The sequence below is a fragment of the Staurois parvus genome, unplaced genomic scaffold, assembly GCF_062004578.1.
Source record: "Staurois parvus isolate SC_StPar_1 unplaced genomic scaffold, SC_StPar_1.0 ptg000071l, whole genome shotgun sequence".
NCBI lineage: Eukaryota > Metazoa > Chordata > Amphibia > Anura > Ranidae > Staurois > Staurois parvus.
The window spans coordinates 8,699,315-8,718,396 of record NW_028317867.1 but is presented as its reverse complement, the minus strand read 5'-3'; the positions used below and the strand labels follow the sequence as shown (position 1 = coordinate 8,718,396).

The window sequence follows — 19,082 nt, the reverse complement described above, 5'->3', positions numbered from 1 at the left end:
AAAATACGTGATTGGTTAGTTTCCGAGAGTAGAAGAACATGTTATGTGTGACAGTAAACAGACTTAAGGAATAAAATTCTGTAGAATAAAATAAAATAGAGCAATATTTCTTACAGGTCCAGGTATAAACAGTGTTTACTGTTATAGGAAGGTCTTGTGAAGTGCTGCACCTGAAAACTAATCAGTCTACACCAAGCACGAGTTGTGTCCGAATAGCAGAACAACATAAAGAAATCGAATGCTCAAAGGTTTCAGACAGTAAAGGTGGAAAAGAACACATTTAACAGCATGCAAGTCTGTTTTCGTAAAATCTGCACTAATATGTAACTCAAGTTTTTAAAGGATTGTGCAACAGTAAGGAGATGGCCGTCACAGAAGGTCTATGGGAACATTTAGTCCCGGTATATTCATGTAAACATTAGATCCATGTGAGGAAATACAGTTTTGCTCAAAAGTTTGCATTCCCTTGGAAAATGTTGTACCATTTTTAAAGAAAACATAACTGAGCAGACAAAACACATTTCTTTTATTACTTATGGTATTCCTATTCAGCTGTAGGTCATAACAGAATGGCACAATCATAAACAAAACATGGCAACAAGTAAACAAATGAAATGACCCCTGTTCAAAAGTCTGCATACCCTTAGTTCTCAGTACTGTGTATTGCCCCCTTTACCATCAATGACAGTGTGCAGTGTTTTGTAATAGTTGTCTATGAAGCTTCGAATGCTTGTAGGTGCTATAGCTGCCCATTCGTCTTGGCAAGATACTTCCAGGTCATGCAAAGTCTTTGGTCGTCTTGCATGAACCGCACGTTTGAGATCTCCCCAGAGTGGCTCAATGATATTAAGGTCAGGAGACTGTGATGGCCACTCCAGAACCTTCACCTTTTCTTCTGTAACCATTAGAGGGTCAACTTGGCCTTCTGGATTTTCATGCTGGAAAATCCAATAACGTCCCATGAGCAGCTTTCTTGCAAATTGTCTCCCAGTATTTTCTGATAACATGCTGCATTCATCTTGCCATGAATTTTCACAAAATTCTTCATGCCATTAGAGATCACACACCCCTAAAACATCAGTGAGCCACCACCATGCTTCACAGTGGGGATGGTATGCTTGTCGCTATAGGCCTTGTTGACCCCTCTCTAAACATAGCGCTTATGGTTGTGATCATAAAGCTCTATTTTGGTCCTGTCACTCCAGATTACAGTATGTTAGAAACTGTAAGACATGTTAAGGCATTGTCGTATTGAGATCCTTGAAACAACCACACTGTCCTTTTCCAGAACAGCCTGTATTTCTCCTGAGGTTACCTGTGGGTTTTTCTTTGTATCCCAAACAATTCCTCTTTCTTAGTCTACTTGACCATGGTTTGGTATCAAGAGATCCCGAATTTTCTACTTCTTAATAGGTGGTTGAACAGTACTGACTAGCATATTGATGGCTTTGGATATCTTTATATATTGTTATAAAGTTCCATTACCTTGTTACACAGGTCTTTTGACAGTTCCTTTCTGTTCCCCCTGGCTCAGTATCTAGCCTGCTCAGTACATCCATGTGAGAGCTAACAAACTCACTGAATATTTATACACAGACACTAATTTCAATTTAAAAAGCCACAGATGCGGAAATGTAACATTTAACTGCCATTTTAACCTGTGTTTATCACTTTGTGTGTCTGTACCAAGGTCAAAAATGCAAGGGTATGTAAAGTTTTGATCAGGGCCATCATTATGATTTAAAAAGGAGAAAAACTACTATGTGATAATAAATGGCTTCATATGATCACTGTCTTTAAATAAAAGAGTGTTTTTTGGCATGATCAGTCGTATTTTCAATATCAATGCCAAAGTTTCACGATTTGCCAGTATGTGCCAGGATATGCAGACTTTGCAGCACAACCATATACACGAGCAGGACTGTGCTAGGACTATGTGCAGGAGTAGTGTCTCCTTTCTATAACATGGGACACTCATTCTATGGAACCTTTATGGGGTTAGATAAATGGCCAGGCTTATAGCCACCCACATTTCTGGACAGTGCAGTCTTCATTTCTCAGACTTACACAGTACTGAAGTGCTAGGTAGTATAAATACATTGCAACAAGTCTACTCTAAAATATAAGCACATTCTCCCCAAGATGTGAATCAATTGGTATAGACCAGGGGTTTTCACACTTTTCAACACAAGGGACATGATGTATGTTTGCAGGTTGAAAAAATCCCAATTAGGGTTCTTTTACATCCGGGTCCTTATCAGAGTTCTCCTTACATAAAAGTCCCGCCTTACATTGGGGTCCCCATCAAAGTCTTGTCTTGCATGAGAATCGCCCTTAAATCAGGGTAACCATCAGAGTCCTGCCTTACATCAGAACCCCCCTTAAATCAGGGTCCCCATCAGAGTCACCCCTTAAATCAGGATTCTCATCAGAGTTCCCCTTTACATCAAGTCACTATCAAAGTCCTCCTTAACATCACAGTCCCACCTTACATCAGGGTCCCCATCAAATCCCCCTTTACATCAGCGTCCCCCTTACATCAGGTCCCCTCACAGTCCTGCCGTACATCAGAGTCCATCTTAAAACAGGGACCCAACAGATTCCCCCTTACATCAGGGTCTCTATCAGAGTACCCCCTTACATCAAGGTTGCCTCAGAGTCCTGCTCTTACTTCAGGGTTCTTATCAGTGATCCCCCTAATATCAAAAGTAGAGACCATAGACAGCCTCTGACTGACCTAATCCTCAATCAGTGCACATTAAGGATACACCACTGACCCCAGCTGTGAGCTTGATAAAATCTTGTAGTGACCAGACATGTGTTGGGCCATAGTTTGGAGATCCCTGGTCTAGACAATTTACAAGTGATCTAATAGTTCATGTACATGGGGTGGGTGTGATAGTACTGGGGGCTTTCTGTGCATTCTGGATCAGACTGCACTGGATTCAGTGATTTAAAGTCTAGTGAAGGTCTAAGTGAGTGCACCTTCCAGGACATTTGACAAGAAAGCCATGAGTAAAAGATGCCTGCTGTACTAACTTTCCAAAACATTTTTTATGCAAAATACATACTATTCAATTCAGTGCTCCAGTGTGGGCTACAGAGAAATCCGAACCAGACAGATAAGAAGGGATGCACCAAATACAGCCATAGGATTTTGAGATTAAAAGGATTTACATTGAATCTCCTAGATTCCGAAGTACGGCCAGTAAACTAAGCACATAGGGGTTGATTTACTAAAACTGTGCATGGTAGCCAATCAGCTTCCAGGTTTTTTATTCAAAGCTTATACTGACACGAAAGCTTAGTTTTTCTTAAAATAACAAACATGTCTATACTTACATGCTCTGTGCAATGGTTTTGCACAAAGCAGCCCTGGTCCTCTTCTTTTCCAGTCCCCGCTGGCGCTCCTGGCTCCTTCCCCTTAAGCAGTACCCCCAGGGAAATCAGCTCGCCCTGGAGGCACTGCTGCATGCTCGTCCCTGAGCCACTGCTCTACGCGTCCATAAGACATATAGAACCGTGTCTCAGCCCCACATCCCCTCTCCTCATTGGCTCACTGGCTGTAATTGACAGCCAATGAGGAGGAAAATTCCCCACACAGCAGAGGTAGTCCTTAACGTCGCTGGATTGGAGAGGGCTCAGATAGGGATGGAGGGGGGGGGGGGGGGGGGTCTGGGGAGCTGCTGCACACAAAAGATGTTTTATCTTCATGCATAGAATACATGAAGGTAAAAAAAACTTCAGTCTTTAGAACCACTTTAATTGAACAAGCTGCAGTTAGAAGCTGATTGGTTACCATGTACAATTGCACCAGCTTTTGCATTCTCCAGTTTTAGTAAATCAACCCCATAGTGTCTAACACTCTGCTGGGTTTCATGCAAATGCTTAGATGCATATTAGACATTGGCTGGTCACCTTTAAAGTATCTGAACCACCTTGATTTGCACAATACATTTTTTTCTGCTCTCACACACTAGCTTTTTTTTTTTGTTTAGGACTCAATGCCTACATATTTGAACAGCAGGTGGCAGCACAACATATCTTAAACTAAAAATGCAAATAATGAATTCTTCCAAAATTTTACTAGGATGTAATTGTATCTAAAAATATTGCACAGTTATCACTCTGATATGTAATGTGTAATTACCCTTCATCAGTCACTCATGAAAAGGACAGCTGGTTCACATACAGATGTTCTATCTTAAAAAACAACGCCACTCTAAAAGTTTATATTATTTCTACAAAAGCCATTACAATTCACCATTATTAAAAAAATGTCAAGTAACACCCATATGATTGGCTCACTAGTCCTCACGCTCAGTACTATCAAATCATTCTGTTTGAGGAAATCCTGCAATGGAATGCTTCAGTATCTACAATGGAGAAGCGGGTAAAAGTCTAAATTAGTTTCCTAAAATCCTTGGAATGCATATAGATCAGGGGCAGACTGACCATTTGGAAACTCGGGCACTGCCCGAGGGGCCGGGGTCAGTAGGGGGCCCCATGAGATGCCCCTGGTACCTTTTTCATAGGCTTTTTTGAGCAAGGACACAGGGGCCCCATGTGTCCCTATTGCCCGGGGGCCGCATGAGTTGTCAGCCCACCCCTGATATAGATGAAGAGGATTGATTTTTCTTGTCAAAAACGGTGATTTAAATTTAAAGCGTAAATTAAAAAATGATCAGAAGTAGAACAGGATTTGGCTATAATGCTATTCATGCTGCAGACAATAAGATCTTCCCCATCCTCATTCCTATGGAGGTGCCAAGGCTCTACTGTGGTCACCATATTGGCTATGTGGTTTGCACTCACTCTTTCCATGTAGCTTTAAAACTATACCAGTAAGTTACCTGGCTTCTTCCCAAACAGGTCCTATGGTGTGTATGCGTTTCATTTAATTAATTAAATTATTCATTTAATTGTATGCGTCATCAGAGAACAGAAGCTGATGCCAATGAGTCTATGTATCTAAGCCCAGTACACTTTGGGGGTTGATTTACTGAAACTGGAGAGTGCAAAATCTGGAGTAGATGTGTGTGGTAGCCAATCAGCTTCTAACTTCAGCTTTTTCAAGTAAACTTTGACAAAAAAAATGGAAGCCGATTCTATGCAGAGCTGCACCAGATTTTGCACTCTCCAGTTTTAGTAAATCAACCTCTGTGATGACCCCTTAAAAGCCCCGCAAATCTCCACCTACAATTTTCTGTTCTGAAGTGAGCAAATATGATGAACTGATAGAATATACATTTTCACTCGCGCTATTCTGGTTTCAATTGGTTTCACCCCAATTTCAATAATGTGGTTGCTTAAAATCAATCTCGTTTAGTCTAGGCCTCTAGGGGAACAGGATTAAGGTGTAAATACTTAGCTTATTCCTCCCTGCAGGGTCCCCAGCAGTGGCTCTGTAAGCTGCGACCGGTTCCAATCAAACACCAGCCTCCTATATGTACAATATCCTTATGTCCCTGTTGTATGTTATAATGCTGAGACTAACTTTGGGTAGAGGTGGAGAGCACTGGGGCGTAATCCCCTTGACATAATGAGTAAGCCTAACTTTAAAAAAAACAAAAAAATTCCATCACCTCTTTTTCTACCTAACAAAAATGTGTGTACCTACCTATTTTTTAATCCACTCCAGTCCAGTCATGTCATCCAGCAGCTCTGGATCTCCTGTGCCAGAGAGCAGCTGCTGCAGGGGAGAGGAGGGAATGCCAATGATGGCTGGGGCAGGAGAGCCTATTATTATTACAGGTATAACACTGTCAAGTTCCAAATACATTCACATCAGTCCCTGCCCTCGAGGAGTTTACAATCAAAGTCCCTAACTTCCATTCATACATATAGTAGGGCCAATTTAGACAGGAACCAATTAACCTACCAGCATGTCTTTGGAATGTGGGAGGAAACCCATGCAGACACAGGGAGAATAGGCAAAGGCTATACAGGTAGTGACATGGTTGGGATTTGAACCAATGACCGTAGTGCTGGTAGGCAGAAGTGCTAGCCACTGTACTACCTATGAATGATATCACAGCCATTCTTGAGCATTCCCTTACAAAGGGGAGCTGGAGCTGCTGAATCACAAGAATGAACTGGACTGGTTAAAAAAAAAAGTAAGTACACAGATCACTGCAAGGGTGGATTTTTTTTTTTAATTCCTGGAGTTGGGCTTTCATTTTCTGCAACACACACTGAAGCCATCAACAATAAAGGCAAGTATACTCTGTACAGTGTATAAAACTGCTACCATGCAACAGTAGTGACCACCGAGAACGACTTAAATGTTACAAAGTAATTCCTCACCCTGAACCCTCGGTGCAGACGGTCTTTCATAATGCCAATAAATTCTTTATAGCTTAATTGATCATCTCTGTCAACATCAAAGATCTTAAACACAGTGTTCACCAAGTGCGGAGACAGCTTCAGGCCTGTAGCTACATATACGGCACGCTTGAACTCATCTGTGGAGAAAGCACACATCAAAAGAGTAAAGCCAATCCTTATAAGAGGAAAATCTCCCATCTTGTTTTGTCATTGAGCGTTCTTAAATCCTAATTGGTCATGGAGGAGAAATATGACACACGAAAGAAACATCGGCATTCTGAGGGCAGAGGTAGATATGTTGACTATATGAGCATACCATACACAGCTCTTCTCTCATTTAGTTTAGAAGGAAGGGGAGTCGGATCGAGAACTATACCATGAACCTTCCACACTACAGCTGTTTCTTGTACAGTACAGAATCCCCAAAGTACGCCCTTTACTACCTAAAACTGAACCCCAAACATTAAAAAAGGACACTAACCAAATTGGGGAATCACTCTATTTATTAATACATCATAAAATGTAGTTTTAACTACAAGCAGTGCAAGTACCTGAATTTCACATGGTATTAACTTAATGCACTCCCTAGTACAGTAAAACCCAGAAAGGGAAAGGTAGAAACAGCAAAGAAAGCCAGTCAGTTGTGCTGTAGTCAGGGATGTGGATAAGGGGGTACCACCAATCCTCCTGTACAGGGCCCAGACCTGCAGGGGGGCCCAGGCAGCTGGGTGAATCAGATGTGGGCTGGAAGGGTGAGCGGGGCAATTACTGGAACCAATCCCCTGTATGGCTCTCTCTCTGTTCTCCCTGACACCCCCCCTCCAGCTAGCTTTCAGCTGCTGTAGAGAGAAACATACAGGGGATTCAGTTCCAGTAATTTAACAGCCCTTCCATTCCTGAATGAACACAATGAGTGATTGGTACTGATCATGCACTGTGTTCATTCATAACTGAAGCATAGTAAACTTTTTTTTTTTTAAATGGGGGGCCCTATTAGGTTGGCTATATGGGGCCCTGTGGTTTGAGGGGGGCACGGTCAGGTTGGCTGTGAGGGGCCCCATGGTTTCTAACAGCAGCTCATTTGCTAACATGGAGCATACAGATAGCAAGAGAGAGCCGAGTGACAGAGAGATAAGCTCACCAATGCGCTGATAAAAATATTGTTTTAGTAGGTAAAGCAACCCCCTTATGTTTATGTTTATTACATTGGGGTTGATTTACTAACAGCGTTGGAGTGCAAAATCTGGTGAAGCTCTGTATAGAAACCAATAAGCTTCCAGGTATTTTTTTTCAAATCTATTTGAACAAGCTGAAGTTAGAAGCTGATAGACTACCATACACAGCTGAACCAGATTTTGCATTCTCAGCTTTAGTAAATTAACCCCATTATGTGTTTTTAGCTGTTTGCTTGGAGTCCAGCTTCAAAAGAAACCTGAAAAGTACCTGAAGACTGCTATCGCTGATCTCCTTATAAACATTCTAGTTACCTTGCTGTAATGCCAAAGACACTGACACACTTTGAGACACTGACCTAGAAAAAGGGTGCAGAAAATAAAGCCAAAATGAAGTGAGAACCTGCTTGTTCCAGGTCATTGATTCAGATAAAAACTGGACATTGGATCATAATGTCAGCCAAGAAACCAGCAATTTCAGAAGCAGAAGACAGCAATGATAGCTTCTAAGTCTTTTTAAGCACAGGACTCATTTTTAAAGACTGCAAGCATCAGTGGGAGCTATCTTTTATTATTATTATTATTATTATACAGTATTTATATAGCGCCAAAAGGTTTTATGACAAGACATGGTCTTACCCCTGGTTCACATATCCGCCTTCCTGCGGGACGCGTTTTGCGAAGGCCCGAGAGCCCTTTCATTTGAATGGACTCCCATGCCCCAGAACACTCAGGGAAGAAGTCCCTGCACTTCTGAAAACGCAGCCCGCACGGGAACCTCGGTTCCCAGTACGTTTGCGTTTTCCAGTGCGGGCGGCGTGCCATTAGAATTAATGGCACCAGCCTGCGGGTCCACATTCTTCTGTGTGCGTGGATTTTTGTGCAAATCCCCAGCGGCACCACCTGCATATATGTGAACCTAGCCTTACTGACCGTTATTAACAGAGCATCCTCTGCTGAGTCTATGTGAGCCTCTATAAAATGTTCAACACAAGGAAATCTTAGAAAAGTTGTTTTTTGCGCTCTGATATCCGATAATTATTGCATATATACAGTCATGGCCGAAATTGTTGGCACCCTTGATATTTCTCCAGGAAATCATGTATTTCTCACGAAACGTATTGCATTAACACATGTTTTGCTATACACATGTTTATTCCCTTTGTGTGTATTGGGACAAAACAAAAAAAGGGAGGAAAGAAAGCAAATTCGACATAATGTCACACAAACCTCCAAAAATGGGCTGGACAAAAGTATTGGCACCCTTTCACAACTGCGGATAAATAAGAATGTTACAAGCATGTGATGCTCCTGTAAACTCACCTGGGGCAAGTAACAGGTGTGGGCAATATAGAAATCACACCTGAAAGCAGATAAAAAGGAGAGACGTTCACTTAACCTTTGCATTGTGTGTCTGTCTGTGCCACACTAAGCATGGACAACAGAAAGAGGAGACGAGAACTGTCTGAGGACCTGAGAACCAAAATTGTGGCAAAATATCAACAATCTCAAGGTTACAAGTCCATCTCCAGAGAACTAGATTTGCCTTTGTCCACAGTGCGCAACATTATCAAGAAGTTTGCAACCCATGGCACTGTAGCTAATCTCCCTGGTCGTGGACGGATGAGGAAAATTGATGAAAGATTGCAACGCAGAATAGTCCGGATGGTGGATAAGCAGCCCCAAACATGTTCCAAAGACATTCAAGCTGTCCTGCAGGCTCAGGGAGCATCAGTGTCAGCGCGAACTATCCGTCGACATTTAAATGAAATGAAACGCTATGGCAGGAGACCCAGGAGAACCCCACTGCTGACACAGAGACATAAAAAAGCAAGACTACAGTTTGCCAAAATGTACTTGAGTAAGCCAAAAGCCTTCTGGGAAAACGTCTTGTGGACAGATGAGACCAAGATAGAGCTTTTCGGTAAAGCACATCATTCTACTGTTTACCGAAAACGGAATGAGGCCTACAAAGAACAAAACACAGTACCTACGGTAAAATATGGTGGAGGTTCAATGATGTTTTGGGGTTGTTTTGCTGCCTCTGGCACTGGGTGCCTTGACTGTGTGCAAGGCATCATGAAATCTGAGGATTACCAAAGGATTTTGGGTCGCACTGTAGGGCCCAGTGTCAGAAAGCTGGGTTTGCGTCCAAGATCCTGGGTCTTCCAGCAGGACAATGACCCCAAACATACGTCAAAAAGCACTCAGAAATGGATGGCAAAGAAGCGCTGGAGAGTTCTGAAGTGGCCAGCAATGAGCCCAGATCTAAATCCCATTGAACACCTGTGGAGAGATCTTAAAATTGCTGTTGGGAAAAGGTGTCCTTCCAATAAGAGAGACCTGGAGCTGTTTGCAAAGGAAGAGTGGTCCAAAATTCCGGGTGAGAGGTGTCAGAAGCTTATTGATGGTTATAGGAAGCGACTGATTTCAGTTATGTTTTCCAAAGGGTGTGCAACCAAATATTAAGTTAAGGGTGCCAATACTTTTGTCCAGCCCATTTTTGGGGTTTTGTGTGACATTATGTCATATTTGCTTTTCTGCCTCTGTTTTATATTTGTTCCAATACATACAAAGGGAATAAACATGTGTATAGCAAAACATGTGTTAATGCAATACCTTTTTTGTGTGAAATACTTGATTTTCAGGAAAAATATCAAGGGTGCCAACAATTTCGGCCATGACTGTAGCTTTGCCAGCACTGACACTCTGTCACAACTAACATACCCATAAACGGTCTCTTGAATGGTTCAACCCTCACTTCCAAATGGTATCTTTAAAAGCTCTGAAAAAAGGAGACCTAAGCCACAAAAACACATAGGGGTTGATTTACTAAAGGAAAATATACCGTGGACTACAATTGCAGTTGCTTTATATCTGAGGGGAAGCTCTGAAAAGAGACAAAAAAGCTCTGCTGATGTCTCTCAACCAATTAATCACCCCCAAAAAATTGCTGTTTTTTTATTGTCCTTGCATGTTCTCCTCAGATCTAGAGCAACTGCACTTTTAGTGCATTTCCTAGTGCATTTCCAAGTGCTCTTGCAGTGCACAGCCTATTTGCCTTTAGTAAATCAACCCCATTGGCTTTATTCCTTTTAGCTATTACAGATAAAGTATTCTTTTTGTGTATGACTTGTGTAAGAGATGCTCCTGAAAGGAAGATAGGACCATATCCTCGGATTTCCATGTCATTGTTGTATCCTGTAATGAGTGGAGGTCAGCAGGAGGAACCATTGTGAGCTGTGCAGAACTCAGGGGATCAACATTCCTAGTTGTCCTTCAGACCTCAGCAGAATATTTCTAAGCTTTGTATAGAAGTTCAGTGGAGCAGGCGGCGGAAAAAGTAAATTCTGTCTTCTATAACAAGTATGGCTGGGCTTCAACACTTTCATATAGTGACAGTGTCGTGATCATTTTTTGGTACTGCTATATGCTGTGTCTAAGCAGAACATTCTAATTTCCGCTGTGCTGGAAAACCTGATGGGCATGTTAGATTGGGAGGAAAGGGGGCCATTAATGTGTATGTGGTAAACTGCTATTAAAAACCTTCCAGAGCATTTAATAATTTGTGTACATGTGCCCATCTAAAGGCTATCTTTGGCACGTTTTTCTTTTATATTTGATTATATTTGATAGGAAAACTTAGTTCATCATTTGTTTAAATATATTAATTTCCAATTTTTGACAATGTTCTATTTACTTTTTGATCTGTTACCCTTATTTGCAACTTTGCACATTTTTCTTTGTCCAATAAGTCATCTTTCGCAGCACGTCATGTTACACCCATATTTAGGGTATAACATGTAAGGCTCCATCCACATGGTGCACTTTACTGCGGGCCCCATGCAGGTCCATGTCTTCCCAGCACAAGGATGCTGAGACCCTGATAGTCAGCTAAATTTGGAGGGGATGGTTTGGGGTTAAGGGATGGCTAATGGCACTGTGTTTGGGTCCATTCACAAAAGGCGCTTTACTGTGGACCCCATGCAGGTCCATGTCTTCCCAGCACAAGGATGCTGAGACCCTAAAAGTCAGGTAAATTTTGAGGGGATGGTTTGGGGTTAAGGGATGGCTAATGGCACTGTATTTGGGTTCATTCACAAAAAGGCGCTTTACTGCGGGCCCCATGCAGGTCCATGTCTTCCCAGCACAAGGATGCTGAGATTCTAAAAGTCAGGTAAACCTGGAGGGGTGGTTTGGGGTTAAGGGAAGGCTAATGGCACTGTATTTGGGTTCATTCACATTCAAAAAAAAGGCGCTTTACTGCGGGCCCCATGCAGGTCCATGTCTTCCCAGCACAAGGATGCTGAGATTCTAAAAGTCAGGTAAACCTGGAGGGGTGGTTTGGGGTTAAGGGATGGCTAATGGCACTGTGTTTGGCTCCATTCCAGGCACAAGGATGCACATGATGTTGATTGCATCCCCGTGCCAGTGTCCCATTCATTTCTTCTGTGTCCTAATATGACATGGGGGTAAGTGCAGGGTCTCCGAATGCACCCTATATGAGATCAGGGATCTGTACTCACCCACATGTCATATTAGGACACAGCAGCTGTGTCCTCACAGCTACGTGTCCCAACACAAATTAATAGAACACTGGCAGAGGGATGCAAGCAACACCTGTGCATCCTTGTGCCAGAAAAACATGGACCTGCTTGGGGCCTGCAGTGAAGTGCCTTATGTGAATGGACCCAAACACAGTGCCATTAGACATCCCCCAGCCCCAAACCACCCCCTCCAAATTCACCTGACTTTTAGGGTTGTTTTCTCTGTAGATATCTGTTTCATTTGGAATACGGAACAGCTGTGCGTGGCTCTGACCATACGACTGTGTCATCCACTCACGGAGCTATGTGAATGAAGACACTACCTTTACCATCTGCACTGCAGCAGAAGGATAAGTTCTCTCAATGAAACACAAGGGTGGTGATGTCACCACACTTCAAGTCAATTTATACTTCCTCCAGCTCCGTAACTGAAAGAGGCTGGAGGATTAGCCTGCAGGAGCCTGTGCATTGCACCCACGGTCCACTGATCATGATTGCAATGCTTTCTTCAATATGGGTGTATTTATTGATTTTTTTTTTTAAATAGTGGAACACAGAAAAAGCATCCTGATTGTTTTTTGTTAGTAAGATCATAGTCACTCACCTTGGCCAATTGATCGATTTGCAAAGTTGTACATTTGCATTGCAATGGCAAAGTCTTCTAGATTGTTGAGAAACTGGAAGAAGGATCTAAAGTCATCAAATGAGATTCCCTGAGAAGCAGAGCAGAAAGCCAAGGTTAGTTCCTAATGATTTTATCTAGATAAGTAGATGAAAGTATCAGCAGGCGATGAATAAAAGTCATTTAGAAGGTTGTAATATGCAACCTGATATTTCCTGTACCAAACTGAACTTTCTGATCTCTCTGCACTGCAGCCAGCAGAAATAGCATAATGCAATGCTTCCAGGCTCCAGTAATCTAGCACTGTTGGCTGCATCAGCTCGCTGAGTCCCAGGTATGGATATTTTTGCTTAGTTACATTGGTCCAGCTTGGACTAATGGAAGTATGCATGTTTCGTACCTTGCCTCGTGAAATCTGGAAATCACTCCATTACCGTTTTTGCTCATTTGTCAGTCCATAATAAAAAAAAATGGAGCATGGTATTATTAAAACACTACCAAATAAAATCATTATATGTTTTTAAAAATAAGTATGCAAATGAGTCATGGGGCATATTTTAGACAGTGAATGTGACCTTCACCATATATTCCCAGGTGGTTAATCATTTGCTGACTGTCACATTAACTGCTTTGAAAATATGCTCCACCGAGTTGCTGCCAATTTAACCGACATATGCTAACACTGTTAAATTTGGCCCATGGTCACCAAAGTGTTAACTGTTCCATCTGCCAGTCCTAATCTACCATAAAATAGAATGTGTATTTGAGATGGAATGATCTTTCAGTGTATTACTGTCATTATTGGATCAAGGAAGTTCAGATCACTTCATATTAGTGCACCGCTTTTGATGCAGGCTTTTCTGCTCATTTAGAACACTGTAAATAGTTCCAAAGCATTTTATTACATTACATTTTCATCACGACTCCAAACACACCATTTTCTGTTCCAAACAAAATGATAGGTACATGGTAGATTCACATGAATAGTAATAAAACCTGCTGGACAAATTTTAATTTCTTTTTCACAGTAACTGAACAAGCTTGTGCTACAGCAAAAGAGGATCAAAAGAGAGGGTCCGCATTTTATATAAAATGTATTCAAGTATATACTGCTGTCAGATGTAAAAAACTTAACATAAACATTAGTTTGAAAGCCTAATTCTGTGGCATGCCTCTTGTGCAGCTGCTTGCCCTGCTTGCAATTAATGCTGAGTAGTCCTTAACCCTGCAGATAAAACAGGTTAACCCCAGGTTCACACCCAAGCATTTTTCTGCTGCGTTTTGCAGAAACGCAGTACACTCTATTTAACATGATTTCCTATGGTTCACATCTCCGCGTTTTCACCCAATGCGTTTTTGGAAAGGGTCAAGGGCTTTTTTTTTAACGCAAAACATTGCGTTTTTGGTTCTATAGGCTTCAATGGGAATGCTGCAGAAAAGCATGTATTGCGTTTCTGATGCGTTTTGCATTTAAAATCTGCCTAGCAACAAGAAAAATAAAGAAAATGGATAAAAAACATAAAACGCATCAAAAACGCAGCAAAAACATAAGTACAAAAATGTAATGCAGAAGTGCCTCAAACGCAACCTGCATAGGTGTGAACCTAAACTAAAGAGGAACTAAACTGCTTGTGAATTCTCTCCCCCACCCCAACTCCACATTGTCATTTAAAAAAAAACAAAAAACCTGCGTGCGTGCAAATGTACTGCCAGTCTCTTCCAGGCATTTGGAAACTGGAAGAGACTGGCAGCACACAAAGTAGCACGCTGCATCCCGGGATGAATGTGACGTAACAATCCCAGGAGCATGCAGGGACTGGTCTAGGCTGGAAACCTGGAAGCGTTCTCTACCAGCATAGAAAGCAGCTGATAGGTAAAAATTAGAAAAGATTTCATTAGCATTTGAGTAAGAGGGAGGGGGGAGGAACACAATAGGAAACATTTGTTTGAGTTTATTTCCGCTTTAAGTGTTACCTGGCTTAAAGCACCACCCTCTGTACTTAGAGAAGCTGCACTGCATAGAACATAGACTAAAGCCTAATCCAGAAACAGGTGCAACAAGTTATCTCTAATAATTTTATGACATTTTTTTTTAAATTTCTAAACAAATGTTTTATATTGGTTTTTATTAACTATATGTGTATAATCTTTGTTCAACAAATAAACATTTAGTACATGACAAAGGATTACCAGAGCACTATGAGTTATTTAAAAAGCTAGCACAGCAATCTCAGCCTGCCCCCACCACCGGCTTTGTCTGACTGCAACATTGAACTAAGCCCTTTAATAATGGATGAGTCACGGGGATAAGTAATTCAGACTGTCATGTGTTCAAATTGTAGCTTTAGCTATGGAGACCTGTAAACAGGCTCTTTACAACAGGTTATTAAACAGTTTTTGGAGACTAAAGCTCCACCTGCTGACTAAAAACATAAAATATTAATATGCAATATGAAAGCTACCAATCAACTTCTGTACAACCGTCCTGTTGGATTTTCTCCTCTTGATCAATACTGCCGGATAGCCGGCAGCACTGACCAGTGTATTCTGAAGGCAGGGGAAGTCTCCCTGCTGCCAGAATACAATAACTCAGAGGGGAGGATTCTCCCATCCACACACTCACTGGTGGAACAAAAAGAAATTACTAATCTAACTGCTGACTGTAATCAGGTACTGAAATTCAAAGCATTTAGTTGAATCTCGTGGACTCTGCAGTAAAGTTGCATCCATTGTTATTGCATTATTGAATATTGCATCACTAATATAATTTTGGCAATTGACATTCAATGTACTTTTCCATTTTTTTTTTATTAATTAACATTTGTTTTCTCATACATTTTTGCAGCAGTTAAATGTTTCACATGCATCAAACTAGCTCTGTTTAACACTGACTGAAATAAACTTTGGGCACTGTGTGCAACAACGAGCATGCGCTGGGTGCTATAGACTGGGTTTATTTGATATATGGCAAAATACAAGAATCAATATCAAACCACTCTAAAAAATTCAGATCCAATTGATTAGTATGGGTTCTTCACACTTTGCATATCATCATCATATCATACTCTGTACTGCCTTATAAAAATTTTTTTAGTACTTTTGTGGAGGATACTGGAGTTAAACCCCTGGTTTCCAGTTTCCATTGTCTCCTGGGTCCTCTGTAAGTAATATCTCTGATTGAGAATTCTAAATCTGAACACCTAACAAGGCCAATAAGCTCCACTCTCCCCATGGAATGTTTATTTCACTATATAATATGAAGAATGCAGCAGGTGGAATGGGAACAGCCGAAATTTTAGTTGGATGCAACTACTTCAGGGGGCTCCTGGAAGGTGCCTTGGTCCAGTATCTATAACTGAAATGTGGACGAATCCTTTTCATAAACCATTTCATACATTCAGAGTGATCTCTTTTTATTTCCTCTTTCAGAGCGAAAGAAAAAGTAAACCTTTTATTTCTCTATCCAGTGAGTAGGGTTTCTTGTGGAAGGATTGAATAAATGTTTACCTAATCAGGTATTTTCATCATTTACGAGCCAGAGAGAGAAGAAAAACTTTAAAGGCAGTTTGAAAATAGTGTTTACTTACATGAAAGGCACGTTGGGTCAACATGTAAGCAAACACATTGTTAACATTCTGACTCTGTAGAGGAGCCAGGCTTGACATGCGATACCCAGCAAATCGCTAGACATAAAAGCTGACACAACAACCAACAAAATCAGGAAATACCCATATATGGATGGGAATGTATCAAAACTGGAGCAACCAGAATCTTGAGCAGCTGGGCATGGTAACCAGTCAGCTTTTAGCTTTCATTTTCAAATTCTAAAGCAGAATTAAACCCATCAATTTAATGGTTTCCCAAAATAGTTACATTCATGGCATGCCATGAATGAAAATTCACATTTGCTTGTGCTCTCAACCGAACTGTCAAGCCATCAAATGGCTGGTGTCATAACTAATCACACAAGCAGCACTATGGTAACTACAGATCAAACAGAGGCTAAAATGGCAGCCTTATTGGCTATAAATGATATCAGGGTATAGTTCTGCTTTAACTAAAACTATTTGGTTACTATGCACAGCTGCCCAAAATTCTCTTTGCTCCAGTTTTGATAAAAGCCTGGAAGCAAAGTATCTCCTTAAACTATTCTCAAATGTTGGCAACTTTGTTTTGCCTAAAAAGCATGGCTGTTTTATAGGTAGACAAAGGTGTACATTGGTGGTTCGGTAGAATGTTCATGTCACACTGACCAGAAACTGCAATGACCAGCAAATGAACGGATGTACAGATGTCTCTATCCTAGTTCAGGAGCTATCACTTCCTGAATACTGGACCCTTCTATCCACCTACCTGTCACTGCAGCTTTAAGAAGCGTAACACAGGAAAGCATGAAGGGAAAAGTAATGACGTAATGATCCACTGAATCACCCAAGTACTAAATACATTCAACTTTTATTTTCAGTGTTATTTATGTATTGGAGCTTATTCACACATGTGCAGTGTAGATTGAAGCTTAGGTTTCACAGCTAATTGATACAATAGTTGTTCAGCGGTTCATGTCAGGTTTACATCAGGTTCAGGACAGGATTAGCTCAGGATTTTATCCTGTTCACACATATGTGGTTTAGAATCGGTTCCTATAGAAGTTAATAGGCTGTAATTCGCACCTGAACCCGAAGGCACTGCTCAGAAATTGTACAGGACTCTTTCAAAATCGCACTGAATCTGCACCGCCCGTGCACTAGACATATGTGAACAGGCACCATAGGAAGCAATGTTATTTCACATGTCATGCGGATTGGATGTGGTTCAACCCGCATCCAATCCGCGTATATGTGAACCGGCACTTAATATTAACCTGAATTTACCAGTGAAAATTTAAAGGAAAAGGATCATAGTATGCTCAATGTATCTTTACTTTGCCCCAGCAGAGCCCTTTCGGAGTTCTTGAAAACCTTAAGCACATAATAATATTTTCAGAAAGCTGATATTTGTAGGGGCTTTGGCACCTCCACCACCCCTTTATTTTGAGAATGTAGCAAAATACAGCCATTACTATTTGCTCTCTCTCTATTATATGAGTCATCACATGGCACAAAAGCTTTCCTTTCAGCAGCAGACTTTAAACATCACAAATATCAAAAACAGTTAGATGATGGGGTTGATTTACAAAAACTGGAGAGTGCAAAATCTGGTGCAGCTCTGCACAGAAACCAATCAGTTTCCATTTTTTTTTGTCAAAGATTATTTGAAAAAGCTGAAGTTATAAGTTGATTGGCTACAATGCACAGCTGCACCAGATTTTGCACTCTCTAGTTTTAGTAAATCAGCCCCAATGTTGATTGGCTGTGTCCAATCTCTGACCTCTATCCATTCTGGTACCGTGACCAATGCCTGGATTACTGTACCCTTTACTATAACTTCTCATGCAACTGAACATGCATAAGTTATACAGACCAATATAACCTCATATTTCCAGATTTTCTTTCTTTTTTTATTTAAAAATGCTATGGCTTTTGATTTTCACCCTGACAAATGTAATGCATAGAAATGGCCTGGCTGGAAAGTATCAGACTTGTCCATTCCCTGGTGTATGATTCCTAGAATATCGCAAATCGCTTTTCTCACCTCTAGTCACAAACACTCACATAAGGGTTAATTTACTAAAACTGGAGAGTGCAAAATTTGGTTCAGATGTGCATGGTAGTCAATCAGCTTCTAACTTCAGCTTGGACAATTAAGCTCTGACAAAAAAAAAACGCAAGCTGATAAGTTTCTCTGAAGAGCCGCTCCAGATTTTTCACTCCCCAGTTTTAGTAAATCAACCTCAAAGTGTTGCTCACTACTGTTTAGATCCTTCTGAATTGTGCACCAAATTGTAACCACCTCCACTCTTAAAAGCTCTCCATCGGCAGAGGCAGAGAAGGGATATTCTCTGTCACTCAATAGCAGTGAACTTCATCTGTAGCAGACGACTAAATTTGACAGTTTGGTGAATCTGCCTTGATCATGTCTAGTCAGGTATGGTGTGAAAAAAGAAATCCACCTTTGATCAGGAAGATGGAAATGACCTCAGATCTCTCAGGCTGCTGAAAATTCTATTCTTAAAGTAGATGTCCTATTAACAAAACCTGCTTCTACGTAAAAGGGTATGGGTGACAACTACCTATGTACAGTAGCTTGAGTAGAAAATGTACAGTAAATATTAAGTTCTAGTCGATTACTTTACATCCAAACATTTTCTATACGGTAAAATGTCTGCCCACACCTGTAGTCTTCTGCAAAACTGTTCCCTTGCCTGTTGCAAGTATAGCAGGGAACTCCCATGCTATGTTCCTGTCAACTTTCCCATAATGCTCTGTTCCTTTTATAGATAGGCTGCATATTATTGTTTACACAGCTCTCTCTGTC

General features: G+C 41.1%; 1 protein-coding gene across 4 annotated transcripts in view; it reads right to left on the bottom strand.

Annotated features, from left to right (window-relative positions):
• MICU3 (mitochondrial calcium uptake 3) overlaps positions 1–19,082 on the bottom strand; it is a 213,143-nt gene that overhangs the window by 5,647 nt on the left and 188,414 nt on the right. For all 4 annotated transcript variants that reach the window (XM_089669304.1, XM_089669305.1, XM_089669306.1 and 1 more), the window contains 2 exons: positions 12,651–12,759; positions 6,307–6,464 (listed from right to left, as the gene is read on the bottom strand). In XM_089669304.1, the coding sequence (XP_089525430.1) occupies positions 6,307–6,464; positions 12,651–12,759 (267 nt within the window). The remainder of the gene's footprint in view (positions 1–6,306; positions 6,465–12,650; positions 12,760–19,082) is intronic.